This window comes from Marmota monax, unplaced genomic scaffold (assembly GCF_021218885.2).
Source record: "Marmota monax isolate L192 unplaced genomic scaffold, Marmota_monax_Labrador192_F-V1.1 WCK01_AAM20220418_F8-fsc00034, whole genome shotgun sequence".
Classification (NCBI taxonomy): domain Eukaryota; kingdom Metazoa; phylum Chordata; class Mammalia; order Rodentia; family Sciuridae; genus Marmota; species Marmota monax.
In genome coordinates this window covers 5,955,667-5,982,830 of record NW_026693934.1, presented here as the reverse complement: position 1 = coordinate 5,982,830, position 27,164 = coordinate 5,955,667, and the positions used below count along the sequence as shown (strand labels likewise).

The window sequence follows — 27,164 nt, the reverse complement described above, 5'->3', positions numbered from 1 at the left end:
GTAATTAGGCTACATCCTTAGAGTCTGCACATCCAGGTTGGAAACAACTGTTCTTAGGAGACAGGAAATAAAGCTGCTACAGTTACTGTTTTAATAAACTTCCCATTGGCTTTAAAGTTCAGTAATTTATTTGTTAGTAATTTTTTTTGCATAAGGCTCATTCAAATTATTTGGCTCATCTTTAGATTTTTTAATATCAAAATTGAAAACATAATGTAATTTAAAATGAATAGTGAATCTTAATAGCTAGGCCTGATAGGAAGCTCAGGGCATTCTGAGAACGGCTTTGCAACTTCTGTGGAACTACAGAAGCTAGTGTGTGACAATTCATAGAAGCAGAGGGCAGTAGGGCCTCACACTTGAGTATCGGAACTAACATTGGCAGTTACAACACCTCTGAGTATTGATCAATGGACCTAGGATCTCCAGAAAAACCTAACTCTAAATGCTGCCCTTGCAAATGACCCATAGCACAAAGTGACAGGCATAGTGGTTTTCCTGCTGATTCTACTTTTTAAACTTTGGTGGATTTTTTTTTAAATCTGCCCATTTTCACATAAAGAAGTTCAATCACCCTAAAAACATAGGCCCGTCTTGCTTTGAACTTGGAAATTAGTTTTCTGAAAGTCATTCTGACATTTTGAAATTGTCAAAGGAGTCTTCCTTCCAAAGATTAATCCTAAATTGCATATGCAAATTTTTTTTTCTGTATAAGAAAATTGGCATCATTTAACTGATAAATAACTTGCCTGCCTAGAGGCACACACCTATAATAACTTGGAAAGCTGAGGCAAGAAGATCACAAGTTTAAGGCCAGCCCAGGCAACTTAGCAGACTCTGTCTCAAAATAAAAATAAAAAGAACTAAGGATCTGGATCAGTGGTAGACCATCCCTGGGATCAATACCCAGCAACAACCCGCCTCCAAAAAAAAACAAAAAATCAGTTTGTGGCTTTCCTTTTTCAGGAATTTAGAAGTACATTTATCTGTTATTATTCTTAGGGGAACTGGTTCCAGGTCTTTCTATGGATACAGAAATTTGCAGATGCTGAAGTTTCTTATGTAAAACAGAATATTATTTGCATATAATCCATATATATCTTTAAATCATGTCTAGATTACTGAAAATATCTAATACAATATAAATGATATGTTATATTGTATTGCTTAGGGAATAATGACAAGGAAAAATTTGTCCATGTTCAGTGCAAATTCAGTTTTTTTCTTTTAGAATATTTATGATCTGCAGTTGTTTGAATCTGAATATGTGCTCCTGGTTACAGAAGGCTGACTATATTAGCATTGAAAACATAGTTTATTTTGGTGTATGGTGATAAACCCAAACAAGCTAAACGGGCAGAGCTGGTGGGCAGAGCTGATCACTGGCCTCTTCAAAACGTGATTCTCACGCTTGATCACCAACTCAGCCATTGCCTTCTTCAGAGTTTATTATTTTCTGTAAATAAGGATCATACAAACTTTGACCAAGATTTAAGACATAGAATATATTTTATAAGATATAAAGTTCTACACAACATTATTTTGATAACATTGCTGACCAGAGATTATTAATGGGCACAGTTGTACAGCATGTGGATATAGTTGCATTAGGACAGAACTTTAGCATTTCATTTATGGCATTGTGTGTAAGCAGTTATAAATGCATGATTGACAACAGTAGAAACAAAAGTTCTTTGTATAAATGTGATACTTTCCAGTCTTCTGTACCCATCAGAATGGAAGAACAACTTAGTTACTGACTGAATAAGAAAAAGGTCAGAATTTTGTAAGTTGAGGGAGCATGTATCCCGGGGAACCCCTGTGGAGGAAAAGTATGAGCCAAAGGGAAAGAGAGAAAGTATGCATAGATAGAGAAGGGCTAGGAGGGAAATTCTTTGAATTAAGGACTGAAGATCCTGGACTTTATCAGAGGCAAATTTGTACATCTTATATAAAGGGCTCACAACAATTGGAAGAGAAAGGACCCCATAGTTCTTTACTAAAAGACCTCACTACTCATCGGGATCATTTACTCTCACATTCCAATGGGACAGACCTGGTCTGACTTGTTGGCATCTCTGGTTCCAGAAGGGCCTTGGAATTGATTTCCAATTTCTACTGTATAGCCACAGTAGCCAACATGGAGGAAATGTCAAGCCTGAATTCTACCTGGGTCTTGACTGGGAGCCTCACTGGAGCAGAAGTTGACTGCAATAGAAAATCAGATCCATGAAATTCCTTCCCAGTGAGACCATGGTCCCAGGTTTATGCCGGGTAGTCAGTCTACATATCAGAAAGAAGTACATCATTAAAAATGATCAATTGCAATGAGCAGAGGCTTATTTAATATTAAAAAAAACCTAAATGAATGCATTTATGATATGAATCTGGAACTGGCAAAATTATAAAAACCCATGTCCCCAATTCAGAAGTAATAAATAAATCTGTTCTAGAATGAAACCATGTTGTTCTCAGAGGATTTAGGGGTTTTCCCCCTCAAAATTTATTTATTTATTTAACTACCTACCTATCTATTTATTTATTTATTTTTATACAATTGTAGCACAACTTTACATTTCTCTGATTGTACACAACATAGCATCACACTGTATGTGAAGTCATACATGTACCTAGGGTAATGATGTCCATCTGATTCCACCATCTTGCCTGCCCCCATGCACCCTCTTTACCCTCCTTCCCCTTTGCCCATCAACCATCTCCATTTTTCCCATGCCTCCCCTCTCCCTGTTATGGATCAGCATCCACTTATCAGAGAGAACATTCAGCCTTTGGTTTTTTGAGATTGTCTTACTTCACTTAGTATGATATTCTCCAACTCCATACATTTACCTACAAATGCCATGATTTTATTCTCTTTTAATGCTGAATAGTATTCCATTGTGTATATATATATATCATAGTTTCTTTATCCATTCATCTATTGAAGGGCATCTAGTTTGCTTCCACAGTTTACCTTTTGTGAATTGAGCTGCTGTGGCTCAATTGATGTGGCTGTGCTACTATAATATGCTGATTTTAAGTCTTTTGGGTATAGAATGAGGAGTGGGATAGCTGGGTCAAATGGTGGTTCCATTCCAAGTTTTCTAAAGAACCTCCATACTGCATTCCAGATTGGTTGCACCAATTAACAGTCCTACCAGCAATGTATGAGAGTGTACCTTTTTCCCCACATCCTCGCAACATTTATTGTTGTCTGTATTGATATAACTGCATTCTGACTGGAGTCAGATGAAATCTTAGAGTAGTTTTGATTTGCACTTCTCTAATTACTAGAGATTTTAACATTTTTTTCATATATTTGTTGATTGAATGTGTATCTTCTTCTGAGAAGTATCTGTTCAACTCCTTAGCTCATTTGTTGATTGGGTTGTTTGTGTTTTGTATTAATTTTTTGAGTTCTTTATATATCCTGGAGATTAGTGCCCTATCTGACATGTATGTAGCAAAAATTTACTTTCAAAATGTAGGATCTCTATTCACCTCTTTGATTGTTTCTTTTGCTGAGAAGAAGCTTTTTAATTTGAATCCATCCCATTTATTAGTTATTGATTTTATTTCTTGCACTTTAGGAGTCTTAAGGAAGTTAGGGCCTAATATGATGTGATAGGGATTTGGGCCTACCTTTTTTCTCTATTAGGTGCAAGGTCTCTAGACTAATTCCTAGGTCCATGATCCACTTTGAGTTGAGTTTTGTGTATGGTGAGAGAGAGAGTTTAATTTCATTTTGTTGCAGATGGATTTCCAGTTTTCCCAGCACCATTTGTTGAAGAGGCTATCTTTTCTCTAATATATGTTTTTTGGCACCTTTGTCTAATATGAAATAACTGTGTTGAATAGAAGTGGCAAATGAGAGCATCCCTGTCTTGTTCCAATTTTTAGAGGGAATGCTTCCAATTTTTCTCCATTTAGAATGATGGAGTTTTGCATAGATAGTTTTTGTAATGTTGAGGTATGTTGCTACTCTGCCTAGTTTTTTGTGTGTTTTAAACATGAAAGGGTGCTTTATTTTGTCAAATTCTTTCTCTGCATCGATTGATATAATCATATCGTTCTTATCTTTAAGTCTATTGATGTGATGAATTATATGTACTAATTTCTGTATGTTGAACCAATCTTGCATCCCTAAAATGAAGCCCACTTGATCATGGTGCACTATTTTTTAAATATATTTTTTTATTCAATTTGCCAGAATTTTATTGAGAATTTTTGCATCAATGTTCATCAGGGATATTGGTCTGACATTTTCTTTGATGTGTCTCTGCCTTGGTTTTGGTATCAGGATGATACTAGCTTCATAGAATGAGTTTGGAAGGCTTTCTTCCTTTTCTATTTCATGGAATAATATGAGAAATATTGGTATTAATTCTTCTTTGTAAGTCTTATAGAACTCAGCTATGAATTCGTCTGGTCCCAGACTTTTCATGGTTGGTAGGCTTTTGATGGTATTTTCTGTTTCCTTCCTTGAAATTGATCTGTTTAAATTTTGATGTCCTCTTGAGTCAGTTTGTGTTGATCATATGCCTCTAGCAATTTGCCAGTGCCTTGAGGTTTTCTATTTTCCTGAAATATAAATTTTCAAAATTGTTTCTAATTTTCTTCTGTATTTCAATAGTGTCTGTCATGATATTTCCTTTTTCATAACAAATTTTAGTAATTTGAGTTTCCTCCCTCCTTATTTTCATTAGAGTGGCTAAGAGTTTGCCAATTTTATTTATTTTTTCAAAGAACCAGCTTTATTGTTTTGTCAATTTTTCAAATTTTTTTTTAGTTTCAATTGCATTGATAGGGTTTAGATTTTTTCCCTAGCATTTTCTTTTTTTAGTATCTAGAAAACCCTGTTGGGCTGGGGATGTGGCTTAAGCGGTAGCACACTCGCCTGGCATGCGTGCGGCCCGGGTTCAATCCTCAGCACCACTTACAAAACAAAGATGTTGTGTCCTCCGAAAACTAAAAAATAAATATTAAAATTCTCTCTCTCTCTCTCTCTCTCTCTCTCTCTCTCTCTCTCTCTTAAAAAAAAAACCCTGTTATTTTCTTTCTAATTTGTGAAATGATTTTCATTTAATTTTATCATGGCTCATTTCTCTCCTTCAGAACATTTTCTTATGATTCCCTGATAAAGTCCATGCTGTAACACATTTCCATTATAAAACTACAATAATATATAAACACCAACTAAATGACAATATGCAATAACTAGAACATTAAAGACTTAGGAGAAGAAATCAGGCACCTGGGTAGTAAATTTCTATCCTTGAATGCCCTGTTTCATTCTTGCCTTTTGTGAGTGTTTTTGGTCCTCCAGGTAAGAGTCCTTGCCCAGTAGACTGGAGTTTTAAGGAGCCAGTTCTCACAATTCTCCCAGGCCAGCCTTTCCTTTCTACAGAATTGTGAAGCTGCACTTTTTAGTGACAGAGTGATAGCTATTCTTCACCCAAGTTACATTACAGAAAGACAACATTTCCATTTGTGTTCCTTCTTACTGTGCTTTGTGCATTAAGCGCCTCTTTGGGCCTGTTTTCTCTAGAGAATTAAATGAAGGCTACTTACAGCCTGGGACTCTTCAAAAAGTGGTTTCAACTGAATAAATACTGATTAGACACCTCCATTCACCCCATGTCTTGGAAAATATAGACTTCACGAATACATAACCCCTCCCTGCCTGAGACTCACTAGTTATTATTTTTCTTTTCCCCAGGAGACACACAGGACTACAGGCCTGTGCAGGTATATAGAGTACAAATTGCATTTCTGTGAGCAGTATTTAAAGTCCAAAGTGGCCATACATGTATTTAGGACTAAGGTGAGGAAAAGAAAAAAGTAGTTATAGGAAAAGAAACACAGAGAAGGAGTCAAGGTGATGACTTTCAAACATGTTTGTTCTCCTAGCAGCACTGCTGGGCCCTAACCACCACACACGCCTCAGCCCAAAGCATGCCAACCCTGAACTCTGGAGGTGGAAGGATTTACTTGGGCTTTGAAAGAAGAGCAAAGATTTGTTAGGTAGAATGAATAGCATGAAGACATTTTTAAATAGCAGATGGGCTGGGACTATTGCTCAGTGGTAGAGCACTTGCCTAGCATTTGCAAGGACCGGGATTCCATCCCCGGTACCAAAAAATATAAAACTTAGACACATAAGGGGCAACAGATCAAGTAATTCCATGTGGATGGGAAATCTTTTTTAAGAAATACTGTTTTCACAGTTAAGAAAAATAGCTTAATATCTTCCCACAAAGACCTGTCCTGTCTTCCAATAGCCTGTCCTTGTGGTTAGCTACACTGTCACAGGGGGAAGCATGGGAGCATACAGAGTTAAAGCAGTTAGCTAATACATGAATAAGGAATCAAATGTTTAGACCAAAGGAACATGAAACTTGACAGGTTTTCCTTCTCATTCTGACCTTGGGTTTCATATGAAAGAGAAGGGGACATAAACACTCTACCTTGTATTGATAGCTTTAGAAAAAATACATCCATGTCAAAGAGGATAGCCATCCATTTGTTCTTAGGTTCATGAGTGAAATGTAGGGGAAATGCTTTTTAAATAAATTTTTAGTCTATCTCTTATTTGTAAAAGGGGTTTTTTTTTTTGGTGGAGGTACTTTCTTATATTTCATATGAAAGCCAAAATGCTTTGTTTAAATTAATTTACATTGATATTTATTGAAGATTATAGAAACAACCCATAAAGTCAATGAAAGCATCATGTACACGGTGCAATCAGGCCAGCTCTCCACCTTCTACTGCTAGCTCGGTTTCCTAGGATCTGTTGTGTTGGGGTCATGCATTTTCATTTTTGTATATTTTTTTTTTATTCTTTACTACCCTATGAGTTTTGGAGGGCAGACTTTTCTCAGTTACAAACTCTCACCTCCTTATTCATATTGGAGCCTCTCCTGACCCTTTCATTCCACTCCTGTCCGCATTCACAGCATGAGATGCAATCCATTTATTACTTAATTCCTTACTTTCCTCACGCCCATTTCCATTTCTCTTTTCCCATCTCCTTTGATTTTGCCCTCACATATCCTTTACCTTGTGGTTTCTCTTTTCCCTGGGAGCTGTGCGGGAGAGAGCCAAATAGAACCCCATGGTTAAAACATAGTTTCTGACGTTATTTGTGATTCCCAAGAAATAGTCTCACAAATCACCTTTTCTCATTTGATTTCTAGCTAACGTGCTGACAAAGCTCCAATCTTCTTTTCTGATTATCCCATTACAGAGTGCTCGCCCTCGATTTTAGTGGGAACATACAACCAGTGGTTGTGTTTGGAAAGCACTGCCTAGTCATCATTCACACTTTTATGGAATTAGGAAGGCAAAAGGAGGGAAGGACTGCTATTAAATTCTTATTTAAAAGGAAGAGCATTAATTAATCGTATTGGTAATTGGTGAGCCGTTCATTCTTTTCCAGTACACCTGTACTAGCGCCATCTTTGGAGACTTCTGGGTGGAATCATGCTATGAAGCAGCCTTCTTTTCCTTACTTCTCTTACTTACAGAGAAGGTTCTGTTCCATATTGAGAAGACATGACTGATAAATGCAGCTTCAAAAAGATTGACAAACTGAACTGGCTGCCCATTCAAATGCCATTTCAGGGGAAAAAAAATCCCACAAACAAATGCAAAAGAAGTTACCGAAGAATTTATTAAATTTACTCATTGTTTTCACCATAAAATTATAAATGTTGATAGTCAGTAATCACAAGGAACCACTAACAGTCTGGCAGTAACTGTCTTGTGAGGTGTGGGGTGTGTGTGTGTGTGTGTGTGTGTGTTAGCCATGCTATGAAAACATCCTACAAACAACTTCATTCATATGAAGCCACAGTGCCCAAGAGGCTAAATGATTGCCTGTTAGCATTGATTGTTTGAAGGCATAAGAAGAAATTTCCAGTGCAAATAATACCACTTTCCTTATGCATTCTTAGGAATGCTTATATTCAGCAGGAAATTTCTTAATACATAATTGTTTCAATTGACATGCAAAAGTACATCTGAGAATACAATATGCCATGTAGTTGAGAGTTGGACCATCTCACAGATACCATGTGAGCTCTTTGAGGAAATGATAATGGAATTTCTATTCATGGTGCTAAGAAATTCCTGTCCTTTGTTCTCTTCTGTGAAGGCATAGATCATATTTTAGTTGAAGCATTCCCCTGTATGCTTCTTCAGGCAAGTCAGTAAATTCAGATAAGTCAACCACATCTTCCAAGGAATGTAATTTTGGCAGTCTGGACCAGAGTGTTATTTCTTGGGTTATATTCAGCAGGTATTACTAACAGATAAGTGATTTTTCTATAACTTAGAGAGTTCCACATAATTTTTTTTTTATTCTTTCCTGTTCTTGACAGGTGCATGAGGCAGTCCCGTGTTACAGTGAGTGCAATCAGTATTCCTGGGTTGTAGAAAACTGGTCTCCATGCAAAATCAATAATGAGCTGAGGTCTCCGCGTTGTGGAAGAGGAACACAAACTAGGAAAATCAGGTGTGTGAAAACGGAGAGATTTGGGAGGTGGGAACATCGGAACTTACATTTAAAAAAAATGAAAACAACAGTGTTCCCTATCCAACTATACTTGATTTTTATCACCATGTACTCTGGCTTTTGCTCATCTTCGTGGCATCCTTGGAAGCATATGTATTTTAACCAGCCCTGTTTTAATGAGATTTCCTCTGCAATGCAGCCCCAGTAGTGTTTCCTGCATTTCAACTGGTAGGAAAGCCAGCACATGGAATAAGCTGGTATCACTCCACTGATGCTTGGCCACCAGTGCTGACAGATTAGGATATTTTAACTCACTCTCTCTTTGTCTGTTTCTCTCTCTATCTCTCTCCACACTATCATTAGTGTAGTTGATGGATGTTTACTACTTTGGGATGCCTATAGATTGAAAAAGTCAATTTAAAACTCCACAATTAGCTTTGGAAACTAAAATATGACATACCTATGAATAGTAGCTGTGGATTTTAATATAAAAAGAGCACATCTCTAAGGGAATTTGGAAATGCTGTGCTGAGAGATCTTGCTTAAAGGTTTTGTTTTGTAAATACAGCAGTGGTAACCAAAGGGTACACTTGATATGAGTTTGTCAAGTTGGTTTGTTTGGAAATGACTTGAAAGAATAAAGAATCATTTCTTTATCCAATAAGGGTAATGGCAATAAACATAAAAGACCTTACAATCAAAAGTTAAAATATTCATACACAATAATTATTATGTAAAATAAAGAAAACATAGTATAGTCAACTATTTAGTTGTATACGAATAGTGTTTTTGCCAGAATTATGAAATGCCATTTTAAATTGGCAGAAAGTGCCTAAATTACCTGGCTGTTAACTGTTAGATGAAAATCAGTTGTCAAAGCAGAGCTTATGAGTGTGTTGACCATTATTCAACATTAGTGAAACTTTATTCAGTAATTCAGTATATAACCACCTTTTCTTGGGTCTGGTACTGGGAATTGAATCCAGGGTGCACTACCACTAAGCTACACCTCCATCATTCTATTTTTATTCTGAGATAGTGTTATGGTTTGGATGTGAAGTGTGCCCCAAAACTCATGTGTGAAACAAGGCAAGAATGTTAGAGGAGAAATGATTGGATTATGAAAGCCTTAAACTAATCAGTAAATTAATACTCTGATGGAGATTAACTGAGTGATAACTGAAGGCAGGAAGGATGTGGCTGGAGGAGGTGGGCATTGGGGGTTGTGTTGGTGTAGGTATTTTGTATCTGGTGAATGAAGTCTTCAACTTCCTGATCATCACGTGCAACCCCTTGCCATAGTGTTCTGCCTCACCCTGAGCCCCAAGGAATGGAGTCAGTCTTCTGAAGACTGAATCCTCTGGAACCATGAGCCCCCCAAATAAACTTTTCTTCCTCTACAATTGTTCTGGTCAGGTCTTTTAATCACAGGAACAAAAAAGCTGACTAAAACAGAAGTGGTCTTGTTGAGTTACCCAGACTCCCTTGACCTTGTGATCCTCCTGCCTTGGATCCCACAGTAGCTGGGAGTACAGGTGTGTGCCACTGTGAGCAGCACATACCTTTGACCTTCTTTAAGTTGTGAAATCACTGGTAGGCATGTAGTCTAACTGAAGGCAAAATTATTAAGGTGCTTCTTATCACCAACCCAAGAAAATGGCTAGTAGACCAAGTCCCTTTCTTTCCTTCTGTCTGTTGCTCTTTCTCCTAGAAATCAGGTGCTTAGGTTTTCACAAACTTTGTGCTTTTACCGTTTTCTGTTCAAAAATCTCCTCCTATGTCTTATTCTCACATGGTTTTGAAGAAAGACTGGCCAACCCAGTTGATACAGTAATATGCAAATGAGATGTGGCATCTCTTACTCTTGTTCCGTTCCCACTTCTTAGCAATATTAAAAGAAAATCTCAAGAGAGACAGAATACTTTAAGAAAACAAATTAGTACTGGCAGAATTGCAATCAGGTTGAAGAAAATACACAGGAGGGTCTTTCAGCCATACTGCTCAGCTCAAACCTCTGGAGCCTGATTTAAAAAAAAAAAAAAAAAAAAACAATAACAAAAAAAAACACATACACACAACCAAATATGAGTTCTGAAATGGGTTAATGATTCCCCCACCAAATTCATGAGTCAGGGCTCTAATCTCTTATCTTATAAGGTGACTATGTTTGGAGATGAAGAGACAGTTAAGGTAATGAAGTCCTAGGCTCAGGTCCTAAACCAATCTGACTGGTGTCCTTATAAGGGGAGACTAGGACACAGATACATACAGAAAAAAGACCACATGAAAACACAAGAGCCAGGCACAGTGGTGCATACCTGCAATCCCAGAAGTTCAGGAGGCTGAGGCAAGAGAATTGCAAGTTCAAAGCCAGCTTCAGCAACTTATCAAGGCCCTAAGTATCTGACCGAGATTCTGCTCTAAAATTAAACATAAAAAAAGGTCTGGGTATGTGGCTCAGTGGTTAATCACCTCTGTGTTTCATCCCTGGTACCAAAAAAAAAAAAAAAAAAGACATAGGTGAGAAGATGGCCATCTGCAAGCCAACGAGAGAGGCCTCAGAAGAAACTAATCTTACCAACACCTTGAACTCATACTTTTAACCTCCAGAATTAGGAGAAAATAAATTTATGCCCTTGATATCACCCTGTATATGGTATTTGATTATGCAGTCCTAGCAAAATATTATGTAATCATTGTATAACATGCTTCATGTGCATGGTTACGTTTAAATATGTGAAGCTAATCTTCCAGGCACCTTGCATTCCAAACTATTATAAAACCTATTAATAAAACAGTTTATATATTATTTTAGACAGCTTTTTGGCTGCTGTGACTGAAAGAGCAGCAAGAACAATTTTAGAGGAGGAAAAGTTTATTTCAGTGCTCACAGTTTAAGAGGTCACAATCCATAGAATCCAGATCCATTCTTAAGGGCTGGAGGTGAGGCAGAACATCATGGCGGAAGAGTGTGGCAGAAGAAAGCAACTCACATGATGATCAGAAGTAGAGAGAGACTAAGCTCAGCTCAACAAATATATACCCCAAAGGCATGTCCCCAGTGACCCACCACCTCCAGCCACACCTTACCTGCCTTCAGTTACCACTCAGTTAATTCTATCAAGGAATCAATTCACTGATTGGGTTAAGGCTCTCATACACAATCATTTCTCCTCTGAACCTTCTTTCATTTTTTCACATATGACCTTTTAGAAGACATCTTACATCCAAACCATAACATATCTTTCTTAAAACCTCTGAGCTAAAGAATATCTTTATGGTTTGTCCTGGATTGCAATCATTTGACCACTCAAAGCACATTTAGGATCATTTGCTTTCTATACATTAGATGCTGCTCAAGGCACATAACATAAAAAAAATATGTTTATCTCATCAAGGAACTCACAATATATCAGTAGAGAAAAATTAAGCTCAGAAGTTCATATGTAATAAGATGTCTTTGCTATGAAATGTCAAGAAGAAAAAATAAAACTGAGTTGGAATGATGGGGGTTACTGTTTTAGAAAGATACAATTTTATGATATATAAGCATAGACCCAAATAAACTGAGAAACCTGAATGAATGTGAAGATGTACAGAAGGAGAATCCTAGGGGGAAGGACTATGTAAAACTGGAAACTTCTTGGCTTGTTGGAAGAATAGTAAGATGTCCCATATGGCTAGTGCCAGTATTCAGAGCATGTGGTATATTCTAAAATAAAGTAAAGACAGGGTGTTGTTCTAACAGCAGCATGACTCCATGAAGCTATGGAAGGTTTGGGATAGAAGGGAATTACATTGTCTTATTTAAATTTGAAAACAGTATTTTAGAAGCAAGGATATCGATTTGGGTCCTTGCAGAATTCCTGGTGAGAGGGGTTGATAGTTGGATTGGATTTTAGTAGCAGTGGAGATGATGATATTTGGATTGGATTTTAATAGCAGTGGAGGTGATGAGAAAGTCAAACTTTGAATACACCTTGAAGATCTAAAACATAGGATTTGCTGAAGAAGAAGAAGGGGGGGGAGGGGAGGATTAAAAAAGATTGTTAGTTTGTAGGGTCTGAGCAAGAGTAGGAAAGATGGCGCCATTTTGTTGAATTGGGAAACATTAGAAGTGGATTTGAGAAAAAAGCAAAAGTCAACTTTTGTATATACCAGATCTGGTGTGACTTTAGCCTACTGGCTGAGCTATTACAGGTTGCAGTTCAAGAGAGACAGTGGGGTTATCAATTTGAGTGTCGTTAACTTATAAATTTAGTATATTTTGATAAAATTTTGAGCCCTGAGGAACTACCACTTTCAAGGTTAGAAAGAGTCAAAGAGAAAGGTTCTACAAATGAAACTTAGAGTCTGGGGAATTGGAGGAAAACAAAGAAAATGAGAAGACAAGCCAGAGAATTTTTTCAAGAAAGATAAAGTAATCAGTTGTTTCAGATGTTTACTGAGCTAAGAATTGACCACTGAATTTGGCAATGGGGAGTCTGTTGATGATTTTGATAATAAGTTTATCTTCAGTGGCAATAACAACACAATTAAAGTGTGTTCAGGAAGTAATAATGGAGTGGAGGGAGAGTGACACTGATAGCAAATACAGAAAATTCCCTGAAGTTTGAATACAAGTGCAATGATGACTGAGGAGAGAGAGGCAAGGAATCTGTAGGGGAGGACTCTTTCCTTTTGAGAACATCCTTAATTTCAGTCTTTTACATCTTACCCTTAGACAGGAAAGAATCCCCAGAAAAGTCTATCATGTGATAGATAATTCTAACACCCAGTATTTGCAAACCCAATGAAAGAAGAAATTTTGTGTGGCAGATAGAATGATGGTCCCCAAAGATATCCACATCATAATCCTAGAATCTGTAAGTAGGTTACCAGTGGCTAAATGGACCTGGCAGATGTGATTAAGGTAAGGAACTTGAAATGGGAGATTTTTCTGGGTTGCCTGGGGGAGGCACCGTTTGCCCACAAGGGTTCTTAAGAGCAGAAGTGAGGAAGATGTGACTACAAAAGCCAGTCACAGAGGGATGTAAGGCTGCTGGCTTCAAAGGTGAAGAAGGGGCTGCTAAGGGATGTGATGCAAAAGTCAAGAAAACAGATTTATCCCTGGAAACAAAGCTCTGATGCACCTGCTATATTGATGTAGTGCAGTGAGGCCCATGTTGGATGTCTATGCTGCAGAATTATAAATACATTTCATTGTTTAAGCCCCCAAATTGTGGTGATTTTTTTTAGACATGTAAACTTTTACTTAAACTCCTCTTTTCATTATGGTGTTCTCTAGTCTGTAAATCTTTTGAGACCCTCTCCAGAAACAAACCTTCAGCTACCCACAGGGGTGGGGGAGGGGCAACCACTCAACTGCATGGGTTAAGGGAGGGGATATGGGGAGCTGGGTACTTCTTAAAACATACTTCAATAAAACCTCCAGTTTTTCAGCTTAATTTTCATTCCCATGTCTAGAGATACTTGGTGCTACATATTCCGGAATTTTTTATGTGTTCTGTAGTGGGAATGGAGTAATTTTATTGTTGTTGCTTGAAAGCTTAGGAATCAGTTTTCTCGGTATGTTAAGGCAGTTACTATGAGCCTGTCTATCATCCATTTTTGCAGTTGTCATCTCCCATGTTTTCATTCTTGTAAGGTAATGCCTTTCCATCCCCCACTATTATTATTGTTGTTGTTGCTTTGGTAACAAATTCCTTTATTATTGCTTTTGTGGCATATTGGTAGTGAACAGAAAATAATGCATACATTCATAAGATATCATTACCCAGAAGTCTTCTCTCTTCTTTTCTTAGTGAAATAATAAAAGAACATCAGCTGAGTATGCATAGGCAGGAAGGAAAGCAATTTCTGCATTTTTCAGTTTGTCCAGGGACAGATCCAAACCATCCCATGGACCCTCCTTCCCCTGCTGACAACTACCACAGGAGAGAACAAAGTCCATAGATGACACTGTACCACGCCTCTCTACATTAGAAGGCATTACTTACATTTCATGTCTACCTCTCTCTGATAACCTCCTTCATACAATATCAAATTTTTCATCACTTACATCTCATAAATCTGTATTTTTCACTGTCTGATAAGAGACTGCACACTTCTCGAATCATCTTTTCCGATTTTTAATTTGAATGTAAAGAAGCTCCTAAGTCATAGGATAAAATTTATTAGTATACTGTGATTTGGGGAGCATCCAAGCTCCTCAGGACAGCACAGTTATGACTTTGTCATACCTGAACTTACCAGATCAGCTAAGGGCATTGTCATATTTATATTCTCCTTTATCAATATTATTAGAGCAAAACACCCATAAAGAAAGGGACCATGTCTGTTTTTTTGTTTTGTTTTGTTTTTATTTCTGTATCCCAACCCCTCAGCTAGAGCATGGTATGTAAAACATAATATGCCCTCAAAAATATTTACTAAATATATCATTATTAATAAATAATAACTGTATCTCAACACCCAGCAAAGAAGACTTGCACATAGCCTGACTCTGTTCAATATTTTTGAAAAAAAAATTTTTTTAAATCAAGTTATGACACTGGGCACAGTGGCATAAGCCTGTAATCCCATGGACTTGATAGGCTGAAATAGAAAGATCATGATTTCAAAGCCAGCCTGAACAACTTAGCCAGGCCCTAAGCAAATTATTGAGACCCTGTCCCTAAACAAAATACAAAAAAGGGCTGGGGATATGGCTCAGTGTTTAAGTGCCTCTGGGTATGAAAAAATAAGTACCATAAAAAATAAACTTATGGGATATAAGCAGAGAGAAATGTTTCCATCATGGAGGGGAGTGTTCTTGTTGGATGAATTCTCACTGTAAACACCTGTGTAACCAGACTAGATGTCAAGAAACAAAATATTACCTGGACCATCTAAGCCCTTCTCAATCATTAATCATTCCCCCCCCAGGGTAACCACTATTCTAACATGTGACACAATACATTAATATTGCCTCTATTTTTTCCTACCTTTGTATAAATGGAATCATAATGTGTGTGTGTGTGTGTGTGTGTGTGTATTTTTTCTGGCTTTCTTTATCCAATACTGCATTTATGAGCATCACCCATTCATGCTCTTTTATATAACAGTAGTCTATATATTCTAATTATTCTTTGGTATTTAACCCAATGAATTTAGCACAATATATTTATTTTATTATTAAGAACAATTGAGTTGTTTCAAGTTTGGTTGATTATGATTAGTGCTCCTGTAAACATTTCCCATCAGCTTTTGCTCTTGTTTTGATATGAATTTGTATGCATTTCTTTTTTTAAAAAATTATTTATTTATTCTAATTTGCTATACATGATGTCAGAATGCAATTCATTTCATATTACACATATAGAGCACAATTTTTCAAGTCATTGATTGTACACAAAATATTTTCATGCCATTCTTGTCTTCATACATGTACTTAGGGTAATGATGTCTAACTCATTTCACCATCATTCCCACCCCTTGACCCCCTTCCTTTTTCTCCCTCCCCTAAAGTTCCTCCATTCCTCATGCTACCCCATCACCATTATGAGTTATATTAATGTTGGCTTATATAGGGTAGTTACTGCTAGCCAGTTTTCAAAACAGTTTACATTCCACCAGCAGAGTAAGATTACAGTTGCTCCACATTTTTGCCAACTCTTAATATTTTCAACATTTACTTAAACCATTTGTAGGTGTGTATAGTGATCTAATTCTTTAGTTTTGATTGAATCTTCATTATCCATAACCATAGCATTATGATTCTCATCAGTTCCTGGGCATACCTCAAATCCTGATGTATAGTGTTGGCCAAGCAAGTATAGGTACACATCTATGCTCAGTGCTTCTGAGCTGTGTGACAGTGCTTGATAATGGCCTTTGCTTTGTGATAGCAAAATTCCATACTGAAATGTAAAAAATGCCTGAAAGAATAACATATTCAATTGATTTTCATATTACTTTCCTATTACCTTAAATGTGTGGGACAAAGATTAGGGAGGTTTGGCAAATATATTTGGAAACTTCTAGGAAATACACAGGAAGTACAAAGGCTCTGGTTATTACAAAGTGATGGATTTACTCAGAAAAGCCTTCAAGATTCATTACAGTAAAAGGCATATTCCCTCAGTGCTAGACCTGAGTAAATATATTCTAGGACTCTTGAGACTGGGAGTTCTTCAAGGATAACTATCTTCTGTAATCTTTCCATTTTTCTTTTTTGCTCTGCTAAATAAAGAGTTCTGCGCTGAGTTATTGCTCAATAAAGGACCACTGACTAAGGAAGGAAAGTTTTTCTTTGCTTAGCTTTTCTGCTAATCTTTTTTCTTTAATATAAGTATCTTTGAAGGGTCAGTAGCTATGACACATCATAAGTGTTTTGACGCTCTACTCTTTTAAGCAATCAAGCTATCTTGTGGTCTTGCCTAACAGGTGCGTGAATACAGCTGATAGTGAAGGTGGAGCTGTGGACAGTACCCTGTGCAACCGTGATGAAACACCCCTGGAAACTCAGTCCTGTTCCATCCTGTGCCCTAGTGAATGTGTCATGTCTGAATGGGGAACATGGAACAAATGCCCACAGGTAATTTTCCTTTCCTTGTCCGTGCCCTCATTCTCCAGTGCTGCCCTTGCTGTCGTTCTTTGTACATTCACACTGCTGCTTTACAAGCCATTCTTCTAGTAACATGGGAAAATAATTTTTCCTGGGAACACCAAAAAGAGGGAGAAAAAAAAAAATTGCAAGTGATGCTGAGCAATTTAAAATGCCATTGCTTCTTTCGAGGCTTTTATCTTGGGAACTTGAACAAGGAAAATGAGCCTATGATAATCACACTAGAATCTGACTGTATGCCCATTGTTAAAAGGGTCTTCTCTAGCACCAAAATGATTCTCATTATAATATCTTGGTTCTGTTCCATTTTTATTCTGGTGGAATCAATTATATTTTGAGTTCAACTCCGCTGTGCCATTTTTCTTCTGTTAGTGATGATCTGTTTCTGCCTTTAGCTGTTTTTCCAAAGAGAAAGTCTTTTTTACTGTGTTCCTACTTCTTCCAAAGCTGACCCCTCCCCCCCAAAAAAACCCACTTAAATTGAAAGCATTTGCCTGTATTCTTTTTATTGAAATTGAAACAAAAGGAAAATAACAAAATAAATATTCTTTGAGTAGCATACTTCAACTCGATATTTCAAGAAGATAAATTATGATATTTTAAACTTTCATTTATGCATAAAGTTTGGAACAAGAAAATGGGAATTATCAACATATTATATGAGTTCTAATATTAAGAAGTAAAGAATAGAATAAATTGAATTCAACTGTCATACTGACAATTTGTGGAAAGATAATGGAAATATTTTTAATGACAATGAAGAGGTTTAATTAAATGTAGAGGTCATGATCTTTCTCAATTTTTTTTTTAAGTCAAGAAGTCCTTTTAATAAAAAGCATAAAATCTAGAAATGATAAAAGCTTTTGATAAATTTGGGTACCTCAAAAATTTAAATACTCTTTTTTTAATTCATATTTTATTTTATTTTTTTTTAATTTTTATTGTTGGTTGTTCAAAACATTACATAGTTCTTGATATATCATATTTCACACTTTGATTCAAGTGGGTTATGAACTCCCATTTTTACCCCGTATACAGATTGCAGAATCACATCAGTTACACATCCATTGATTTACATATTGCCATACTAGTGTCTGTTGTATTCTGCTGCCTTTCCTATCCTCTACTATCCCCCCTCCCCTCCCCTCCCCTCCCCTCTTCTCTCTCTACCCCCTCTACTGTCATTCATTTCTCCCCCTTGTATTATTTTCCCCTTTCCCCTCACTTCCTCTTGTATGTAATTTTGTATAACCCTGAGGGTCTCCTTCCATTTCCATGCAATTTCCCTTCTCTCTCCCTTTCCCTCCCACCTCTCATCCCTGTTTAATGTTAATCTTCTTCTCATGCTCTTCGTCCCTACTCTGTTCTTAGTTACTCTCCTTATATCAAAGAAAACATTTGGCATTTGTTTTTTAGGGATTGGCTAGCTTCACTTAGCATAATCTGCTCTAATGCCATCCATTTCCCTGCAAATTCTATGATTTTGTCATTTTTTAATGCAGAGTAATACTCCATTGTGTATAAATGCCACATTTTTTTTTATCCATTCGTCTATTGAAGGGCATCTAGGTTGGTTCCACAGTCTTGCTATTGTGAATTGTACTATATTGAAAACTGCATTAAGGGTAGTCACTTTGCAATGAAACTGTTGCTCTCTCAAGTCGAGGTCTCTGGCCACTGAGCTAAAATTTTTACTGCATGGACATTTGCATAAGATTGTGATGACTCAGAAATCTGCATTTGCTTCTTTGGGCTGGCTATTTTCTCTAAGATTTATTTTCCACATACAATGATTCTATTTTTGGACCGTTTAGAAGTTGCAGATGGCAAAAATATCTTAACCTCCTTCCATGTATCTGGAAGATGACAATTACTCCCATATCAACATAACATGAGAGGGTTGTTCCTTCAACTCCTTGTGGACTTTCAAAGTTACATAATAATAATAAGAAGAATAACAGCTCTGACAACAATAACAGTAACTTTCACTGAGTATGTCTTATGTGACCAATACAGTCCTAAAACTATGCAAGGCTGTTTCCTAACAACACACTACTAAGAAGTTGGAACACTTGTTCATGGTCATCTCGTCTGTCTGACCACATTGGGCTCATCCTCTAGAAGTAAATAGGACTTCAAAATAGAATGAGAGAGAGACGACTTGATAATTTTCCCTGTATCTAGATATGTTGCATGATTTTGACATGTTGCGCAGTCTTGGCATAATGCCCTGACATCACAGGAGCATAATCAGTGCTTGACAAAGATGATGATCACAGGAAAGGCTGAATCTCTGTGTCTAAATTTCAACTGGCTCTTTGATGTGTATTTCTTACGAAAAAGGAACAATTGTTTAACGATTATTCTCTATACCATGTGCTAATTTAAGGATTGTGTTTACTGTTATTTTATTCAATTCTCCCTTGATAGTCTGCAGTGACACTGTGCTAAGGGCACCAATTCACTATGTGCATTCCCTCCTCCCAGGGCAACTCTTTTAAGTTAAACACATAAATAAGTTCATGATTTTACGTATGACTGTGGTAAGTTACTTAAACTTCTGAGTTAGAGATTCCTTATCAGGAAATGAGGACAATGATGGCTGTTTTTCCAGATTGTTAAAGCTTAGAGATAATAAGTATAAAGTAAATAATGGAGCATAACTTGATATAGTATTGATGGAAGAGGAGGAAGAGGACAGCTATGATGAACAAAATAAGATCAAAGCTTCCCCTTAACTTAATTACAATGTGTTTGTAAAACAAGAGACAGATAGCAGTACATTTTTAAGCTGTACACCCCCAAAGTTATTACTTGATCTACAGAAATAAAATGCCACTTTCCTTAGTGAAATATGACTTTTGTCTAATTTAATAGTAGTCCCCCCAGATAAGGCCTTAGATAAATACTTTTGAATGACTAGGTTACTGACCTGAAAGTTCCTACCAATTGCAAACAGTTTAGAAGAACAAACAAGGCCAAAGATATCAAAAATTGTAGAGAGAGCATTTTAAAACTGTACAGGGAAGAACTGGAGATTATAAATGAATCAAGCAGAACCAAACACAATTCAAGGAGGAATTTGAAGAAAATGGAAAGCTTTGTGTTTTATTTATTTCATATTCCTGTTTTTTGCTTATTCCCATAGCATACAGATGTGTCATTTATATTTTGACTCCAACTTGCTCACTTTCCTACAATGCTTCACTGTGAAAAGTAGCTTATATAAGAAATTGTATAGACAAAAAGTTTCTCAGTAGTATTTACCCTTTAAAGGTAGGCTTATGTGTGTATAAATGCACATATGTAATTACACATACATACAAACATATGTATATACACGCATATATATATACATACATATATATACACATATATATCATAGTTCGTTATTTATTATACATTTTTTTCTAATTTTTACATGTTTTATCCTGGCCCTCCATCCTTCAAAATAATGCTGATGTGTATTCATAGAGTCATATATTATTCACTAAAGTTTATAAATTTCTAAACTCAGATGTCTTAGAATATTTGAATCAGTTCAGCCCCTCATATATCTGAAGGAATATCTGATTTACTTCATTTATGTTACCAATCTCTACAAAAATTTTCCATTGAGAAATATAGGTTTTATATTTATGGCTCTCTGGAAGTTTGCCAAAGGGATTACTTAAACAATAATATTGATAGAAGAAAGGAAGGAAAGTCTTGGAAATGAATTTCCAAATTTCTGTGTATTTTTCAGAAGCAAGACTTTGAAAGGCATCTCTAGAATGTTGACTTAGGTCTAGCAAACCTATTTGAACTATAATTGATTTGCTTCTTGCTGAGTGCCTCAGGGGAAGGCTGGAACTAGCTAGGTATCCCCTCAGACAGTGGATTCATTGGAGAGTTCTCCAGACAAAACCTCATCATCAAACAGTCACTTGAATTTTTATGTTGTCACCAGAACAATACCTAAAGAAGGATCACAAAGGAAAACTTAGCAAAGAAACTACATAGGACTTAGGCAGGCTAGAACCTGGATTTTATCAGTATAATAGTAGTATAATAAGTTCGTTCCTCCCCATTTCTCATAGTCTTAATATTGTGCTTCTAAAAACACCTTATTTCTATACTTCATCCTTTTTTCCAACTCTTTATGTGTACAGGATCCTCTAGTGAAGCCAGTGCAGAATGCTGTCAATATTCCTTCAGGCAGAGATTGCTCTAAAAGAGGAGAATTGCAATGCCAGTTTTTTAAGTGATCCATAATTAAGTATTTGGGTTTAACAAGAACTTTTTTCATGGTGCCCAGCATTATTTTAGGGAAGGACTGTGAGCCAGTGACATTTTGCTATTGATGACTCAGTATTTTCTACACTTAGTGCCACTTCTCTAAGTTTGATGTCAAAGAAATTTGTCCCAATACTTAATGCCAGCGCTCAGCTTCAAGCACATACTCAACCTCTCCTAGCAGTCTCTAACAAGCAGATGGCAACGTGGATTTACCCCTAGGGGTAAAGACCCTCAAACTGCCTAATGTTTTGTCCCCCAGCTGAAAGCCAGAGGAGAATGTTGATGATTTGCTATAATCTGGACTGTAAATTCTGGTTCCTTTTGCTAAATTGGTATTGGTGCTTGTAAAAATGTGGTTGTTCATTGTGCTGGAGTTTACCAAGGAGTATTATACCCAGTATGCAGAAGATTTAATACCACTTAGAGCAGTCTTATTTCTAGGACCACATGAGGCATTGCAGGAAGGGTGCCTGTTTCATGTATTGGTACAGAAAATGAAAATAGGATAAAGGCAGTCCCTGGGCTGCTCCAGTTTTTTAAATTTAATATGCTTTTTTATCAATCTTTCTCATACAGTCTGATTGCTTTGATTCTCAATACTATCAATTTGGAGTACAAAATATAGGTTCCATTGTTCTCAGTCTTCTTCTTTCTCCTCTCCCTCTCTACCTCTTTTTCTATTTCTGTTTTATAATAGAAATTCTCAGTTAAAACAGCAGTAAGTTTACTCCTCTCCATTTCTCATCCTTTTTTTCCCCCTGTGGTTTTACATCCGCAGATTCAACCAACTGTGAATCAAAAATATTTGAAGAAAAAAGTATCTATATTGAAAATATATAGACTTTCTTTATTCTTATTTTTCCCAAACAATGCAGTGTAACAACTATTTATATAGTATTTACATTGTATTAGGTATTATAGTGTTCTAGAGGTGATTTAAAGCATTCAGGAAGATGTGTGTAGGTTACATGAAAATACTATACCATTTTTTAATAAGGCACTTAGGACTCCATGGATTTCTGTATGCTTAAAGGTGGGAGGTTCTGGAACCAATCCCTAGCAATACCCACCGATACTCTATATCCCACATTTGATTTCATTTCATTCATAAAGACTTCTTTCTTCCTGAGAGATAATGATTAATCACAACAACTGAAAATAACTAAAATATTTTTACACTTTTAAAAATTTAAAAGCATGATTCTCATACAAAGTGTCACAAGTTAATTGACTTACTAATCATTAAACCTGTGTGATTATAAGGCCAGTTCAAAGACAATTGTATGTAGGGGTTCTGTGTTTGGGATTGGGGTTCCTGATGACTTCATGGCTGTGGCATGCTTGGTGCCTGAGAAAGTTTCTGTGCAAAGGCATAGGATGCCTGGTTGCTATGGTAATACCATGCTAGAGTCTTATCAGCTTTGACCTTAATCTTAGGCACATAACTTCTGGGAATAAAGGAACTTGCTTGCTTGATAAATACAATGTTCCACCAAACTCTGGTGCTCCTGGATCTACTTGCCTAACAGTAACTTCAGACAATGGACTTTCTTGAGAACTGCACAAAGCTCCTGACATTGCATATTGTAACTGTGAAATGTAACTGCAGAATAAGCAACCTGACTGATACTCTAAACAATAATGTAGTTATGGTACTAATGACCTAATGTAACCTATTAGTATAATAAACGGGGCCACTTGGACAAAGAGCCACTCTGCCACCTTCCCTGCCTCTGCACCTTGTCTGTCTCCTCTTTATTGTTATTATTTTTTACAATTGGAGAGGACAGAGAACTTTCACTTCTAGCAGTGATGGAATATAACTGGACTTGTTTGTGTTGGATTGGATTTATGCTACTATTGTAAACAACTTTAAAAAGGATAAAACAAAATTGGATGTTAGATAGCAGTGATCATGAGATGGTGACCCTGAGAGACAATAGCCAAATGAGATGAGCTTTACAATCACTAAGGTTTTCTGACAAGAGGCACGTTTCTAAAAGTTATGCAGGGAGTGTGATCCTGCCAAGAACATGGCACCCATCCACAGAGTCTGAGTGTTGGAGGAAGTAGAAACCTGAATGCCAAAATGCTGAAGAAGAAGGAGAAACACAAGGAAAAAAAATCTAGATATCTGCACAGTGATTCCCTTGAATTCTTGACTAAATATTAACTTGCATGCAGTGAAACTCCCCAGTATAAGCAAACATTGATTTCTGGGGAATTGCAAGAAATACCCATTGCAAAGTGCATACAAGTCTAGGAGACATTTTAATTCTATGTAGTATGGTAGAGATAACTCCCTCAGCCTCCACCAGGCCATTTGATAATGACCCAACAAGACTTGTGCATTAGAAGGAGGGCTACCATAGTCTACCTTAGCACTTTCCCAATGAAGTTTAAACCCAAAACTCAGAAGACTCAAGCTGATCCAATAAGTAACTGCAGATTTCTAAAACAAACGTCAACACACTCAAATGAAAGATAAACCCCAAACATTCAGTAGTGTCTAGGAATGGTTTATGATGCAGCATAATAGTAACCAAGGTAGTTCTGGTTAGAAATTGTTGGTTAGTTTGTTTCCTTTTGTAAAGTTAGTATTTTGTTTCTGACCTAATTACATAGGTGTTTTCACATTATTAAAAGTCATTGAGCTTCATTCTTATGTTATGCAAATTTTTATGTGTCTTATGCCTGATTACTGTACATATGAAGAGGCAGAAATTGTGATTCATAACTGAAAGGAAAATTAATCAATTGAAATAAAACCAGAAAAATCAGTGATCATGGATTTGAAGGCAAGGGACTTACAAACAGCTATAATAAATATTTTAAGAGCACTGTAGAATGTAAAGGAAAACATGAGCATATTGAAATAGAAGATATTATAGAAGATATTTAAAAGCACCAGAAGCATTTTTAGACACATTAGACCCTGAAAGAAAAAAAAAAGAACCTGAAGATTCGGAATGAAATACAGAAAGAATAAAAACTGCAAAAGAAATGACCAGAAAAAAAGTTATCTAAAGAAGCAAGTGTAATTGAAGTTCTCATAGGAAAGTAGGGAATGGACAGGGGAAAAAATGAACAAGGAATGGCTGAAAATATTCCAGATCTTTAGCTAGTTGAAATCATCAGAAAAAAAAATCTCTGGATCACATAATTCCAGTTGACAATATTTTGAGAAAAAAAATAGGATGAAGTGCTGGAAGGTCTCAATATCTAACATAAGGGCAGCTTTTCACTTAATCCCATTATTTTTAAAATGGCAGCACCATGCTCAATTGTACTAAGATTCTCTGCTTTATCTTTCCAAATAACAGAGTCACAGTCCTTAGCTGCAATTGAGGAAGATGGGCATTTTGCTGTGCTAATTGTGCAGAAGCTTTATGAGGGTGTACTGATTAATTGTATATGTCAATGTAACTGGGCCACAGGATGCCCAAACATTTGGTCCAACATTATTCTGGCTGTTCCTGGATCAGATTAACATTTTACTCTTTAGAATGAGCATAGCAGATTGCCCTTCCCAGTGTAAACGGCCCTCATCTAACCAGTTGAGGGTCAGAATATGACAAAAAGCCTGACCTTCTATCAATTGGGAATTCCCATTGCCTGACAGCCTGTGGGAGACCAACCTTGCAAGTGACTGAGTCACACTCCCTGGCTGGGTGCTGGGGCACTCAGTCACAGAAATGTGGCAGAGCTTTCCCCATCCTTCTTGGGTTTTAGGGTCAGTGTCTCGTGCATGGGTGTGAAGCTGTGCTCACCTGTTCCTTTGTAATATAACCCCTTGCCCTGTTTAGGATAGAATCTTCCATGGAAGTCCCTTGTGTGTGCCCCCTTCTCTTACTGCGCCCTTGGGTGTGGCCTACCCAGATGTCAGTCAACCTGCTGACAGTGGACATCATGAAGATAGACTCAGCCCTCTGAAGCCTGACCCCTTGCCTCATTTGAATAGCTTCTCATCAATAAAAGGGGTCAGCGCGTTCTCTTGCTCTCTCTCTTTCTGCGGACCCTTAAGGTCAGAGGAGCCGTCACAGTGACCCCAAACAAAAAGGTATTTGTGTCTCTTGTGTGGTTATTTGGCGCAGACAGTTAGCCCAGTTCAACTGGAGTGACCCCTGAGCCTTTTAGTCACGAGAACAGAAACCTGGCAACAGCCTTGCTCTGGAACAACATACTTTTCCTGCTTTTGTGCTCAAAGTAAAACATGGGCTCCTCTGGATCTCAAGCCAGCAGGTCTTTATATGGAACCACATGGGTCTTCTCTCCTGGGCCTCCAGCCTGCCAGTTACAGATCTTGAGATTTGTTAGTCTCCATAATCATGTGAGCCAATTTCTCATAATAAGCAAATATACAAACAAATAAACACTTATACACATACCCTGCAGTTTCTGTTTCTCTGGAGGACATTAACTAAGTTGTGGGATTGAATGGCTTTACAAACATTTTAATCAGTACTCCAGTTTCGACCACTGCTTTTACCTCATTTTCCAGATGTATTTGATGCTCAAATCCCCAGTCTTTTGAGACATTACAGTCCAAATCAAGCTGCAATTTTTCCTTGCATCCTAGTTTGGGACTCAGTACTCTCCAATATCCAAATCAGTTATCATATCAGTTTTCTAGCATGCTAAATGTTACTTCGTCAGATCCTTATAGGATTATTTTTGCTCCTTGTACACCTTTAAAAATAAATGTTCTTATTCTCATTCTAATCCCTTAAGTAAAATTTAGTGATATTTCTCAAATCATGTATAATTTTTCATCTTTAATATCTAGAAACGATAAATATCAAAAAAATGTCCTATTGTAATCTACCGCATGGTAAAATACCTTATTCCATAGAAAAGCATTTAGTTTTTAGGGTTCTTAGTTTCTTGCTTGCTTGAAAAAAATATATAGGTTTATTATTTTAAGTATGTCTCTACCCTTCAGAATACATAAAAATAATTGATTCATCTGATACTTAGTTTTATATATAGTATGCAACCCATTTTTGTGTGAAATTCCAAATTAATAGTTCCCGATTGTTTAATTTCTGGATTCTGTATTTTAGGTGTGTTTTTTTACTTGTTCATGAGAGTTTACTTTGTATCTTTACTTTTTTAATTACATTTATTCTGGTACATATTTAGAATTTTTAAAATCACCATTATTTAGGGGATTTTTTTTTTCCATGTGTGTTTCTAACTGTGGAGTGCTAGCATCTAAGGAACTGCTAGGTGTTACATGTGTATCCTGGTTTGGGATACACATCTAGTCACCTAGATCAATGACTGAGCTATTTATCATGGCTAATACTTGGCAAAACTTTTTTTTTTAATTGTAGATGGATATAATATTATATTATATCCAATATCAGTACTCTCCAATATCCAAATCAGTTATCACTCAGCAATGTTTTCTAAATACTTATTTATTCTACTAGTAGCTTTTTTTATTAGTTTGTATTTTTAGATTTTTCTTATAATCATATAATTGGATTGGATGAGGGCCATTCACACTGGGAAGGGCAATCTGCTATACTCAGTCTACAGAGTGAAATGTTAATCTGATATAAATTATAAATTATTTTTATAATATAAAAATTATATGGTATTGTGTCATGATGTTTTTGATATTTATCTTTTCTAGACATACTTTATTAGGAAAACTTTTCAAATGGTACAAAATCAAATAAAAACCATGTCTGTCTTTGTCCTCATTTCAATCAGAATATGATGCTTGATAATGTGCTTAAGACATATTCTTTTTAA

The 27,164-nt window shown here is 36.6% G+C and overlaps 1 protein-coding gene across 1 annotated transcript in view; it reads left to right on the top strand.

The window, feature by feature from the left end:
* Nucleotides 1-27,164, top strand: part of Thsd7b (thrombospondin type 1 domain containing 7B) — an 821,885-nt gene that overhangs the window by 720,486 nt on the left and 74,235 nt on the right. Inside the window, exons 16-17 of the mRNA XM_046463780.2 lie at nt 8,382-8,515; nt 16,943-17,093. Of these exons, the coding sequence (XP_046319736.1) occupies nt 8,382-8,515; nt 16,943-17,093 (285 nt within the window). The remainder of the gene's footprint in view (nt 1-8,381; nt 8,516-16,942; nt 17,094-27,164) is intronic.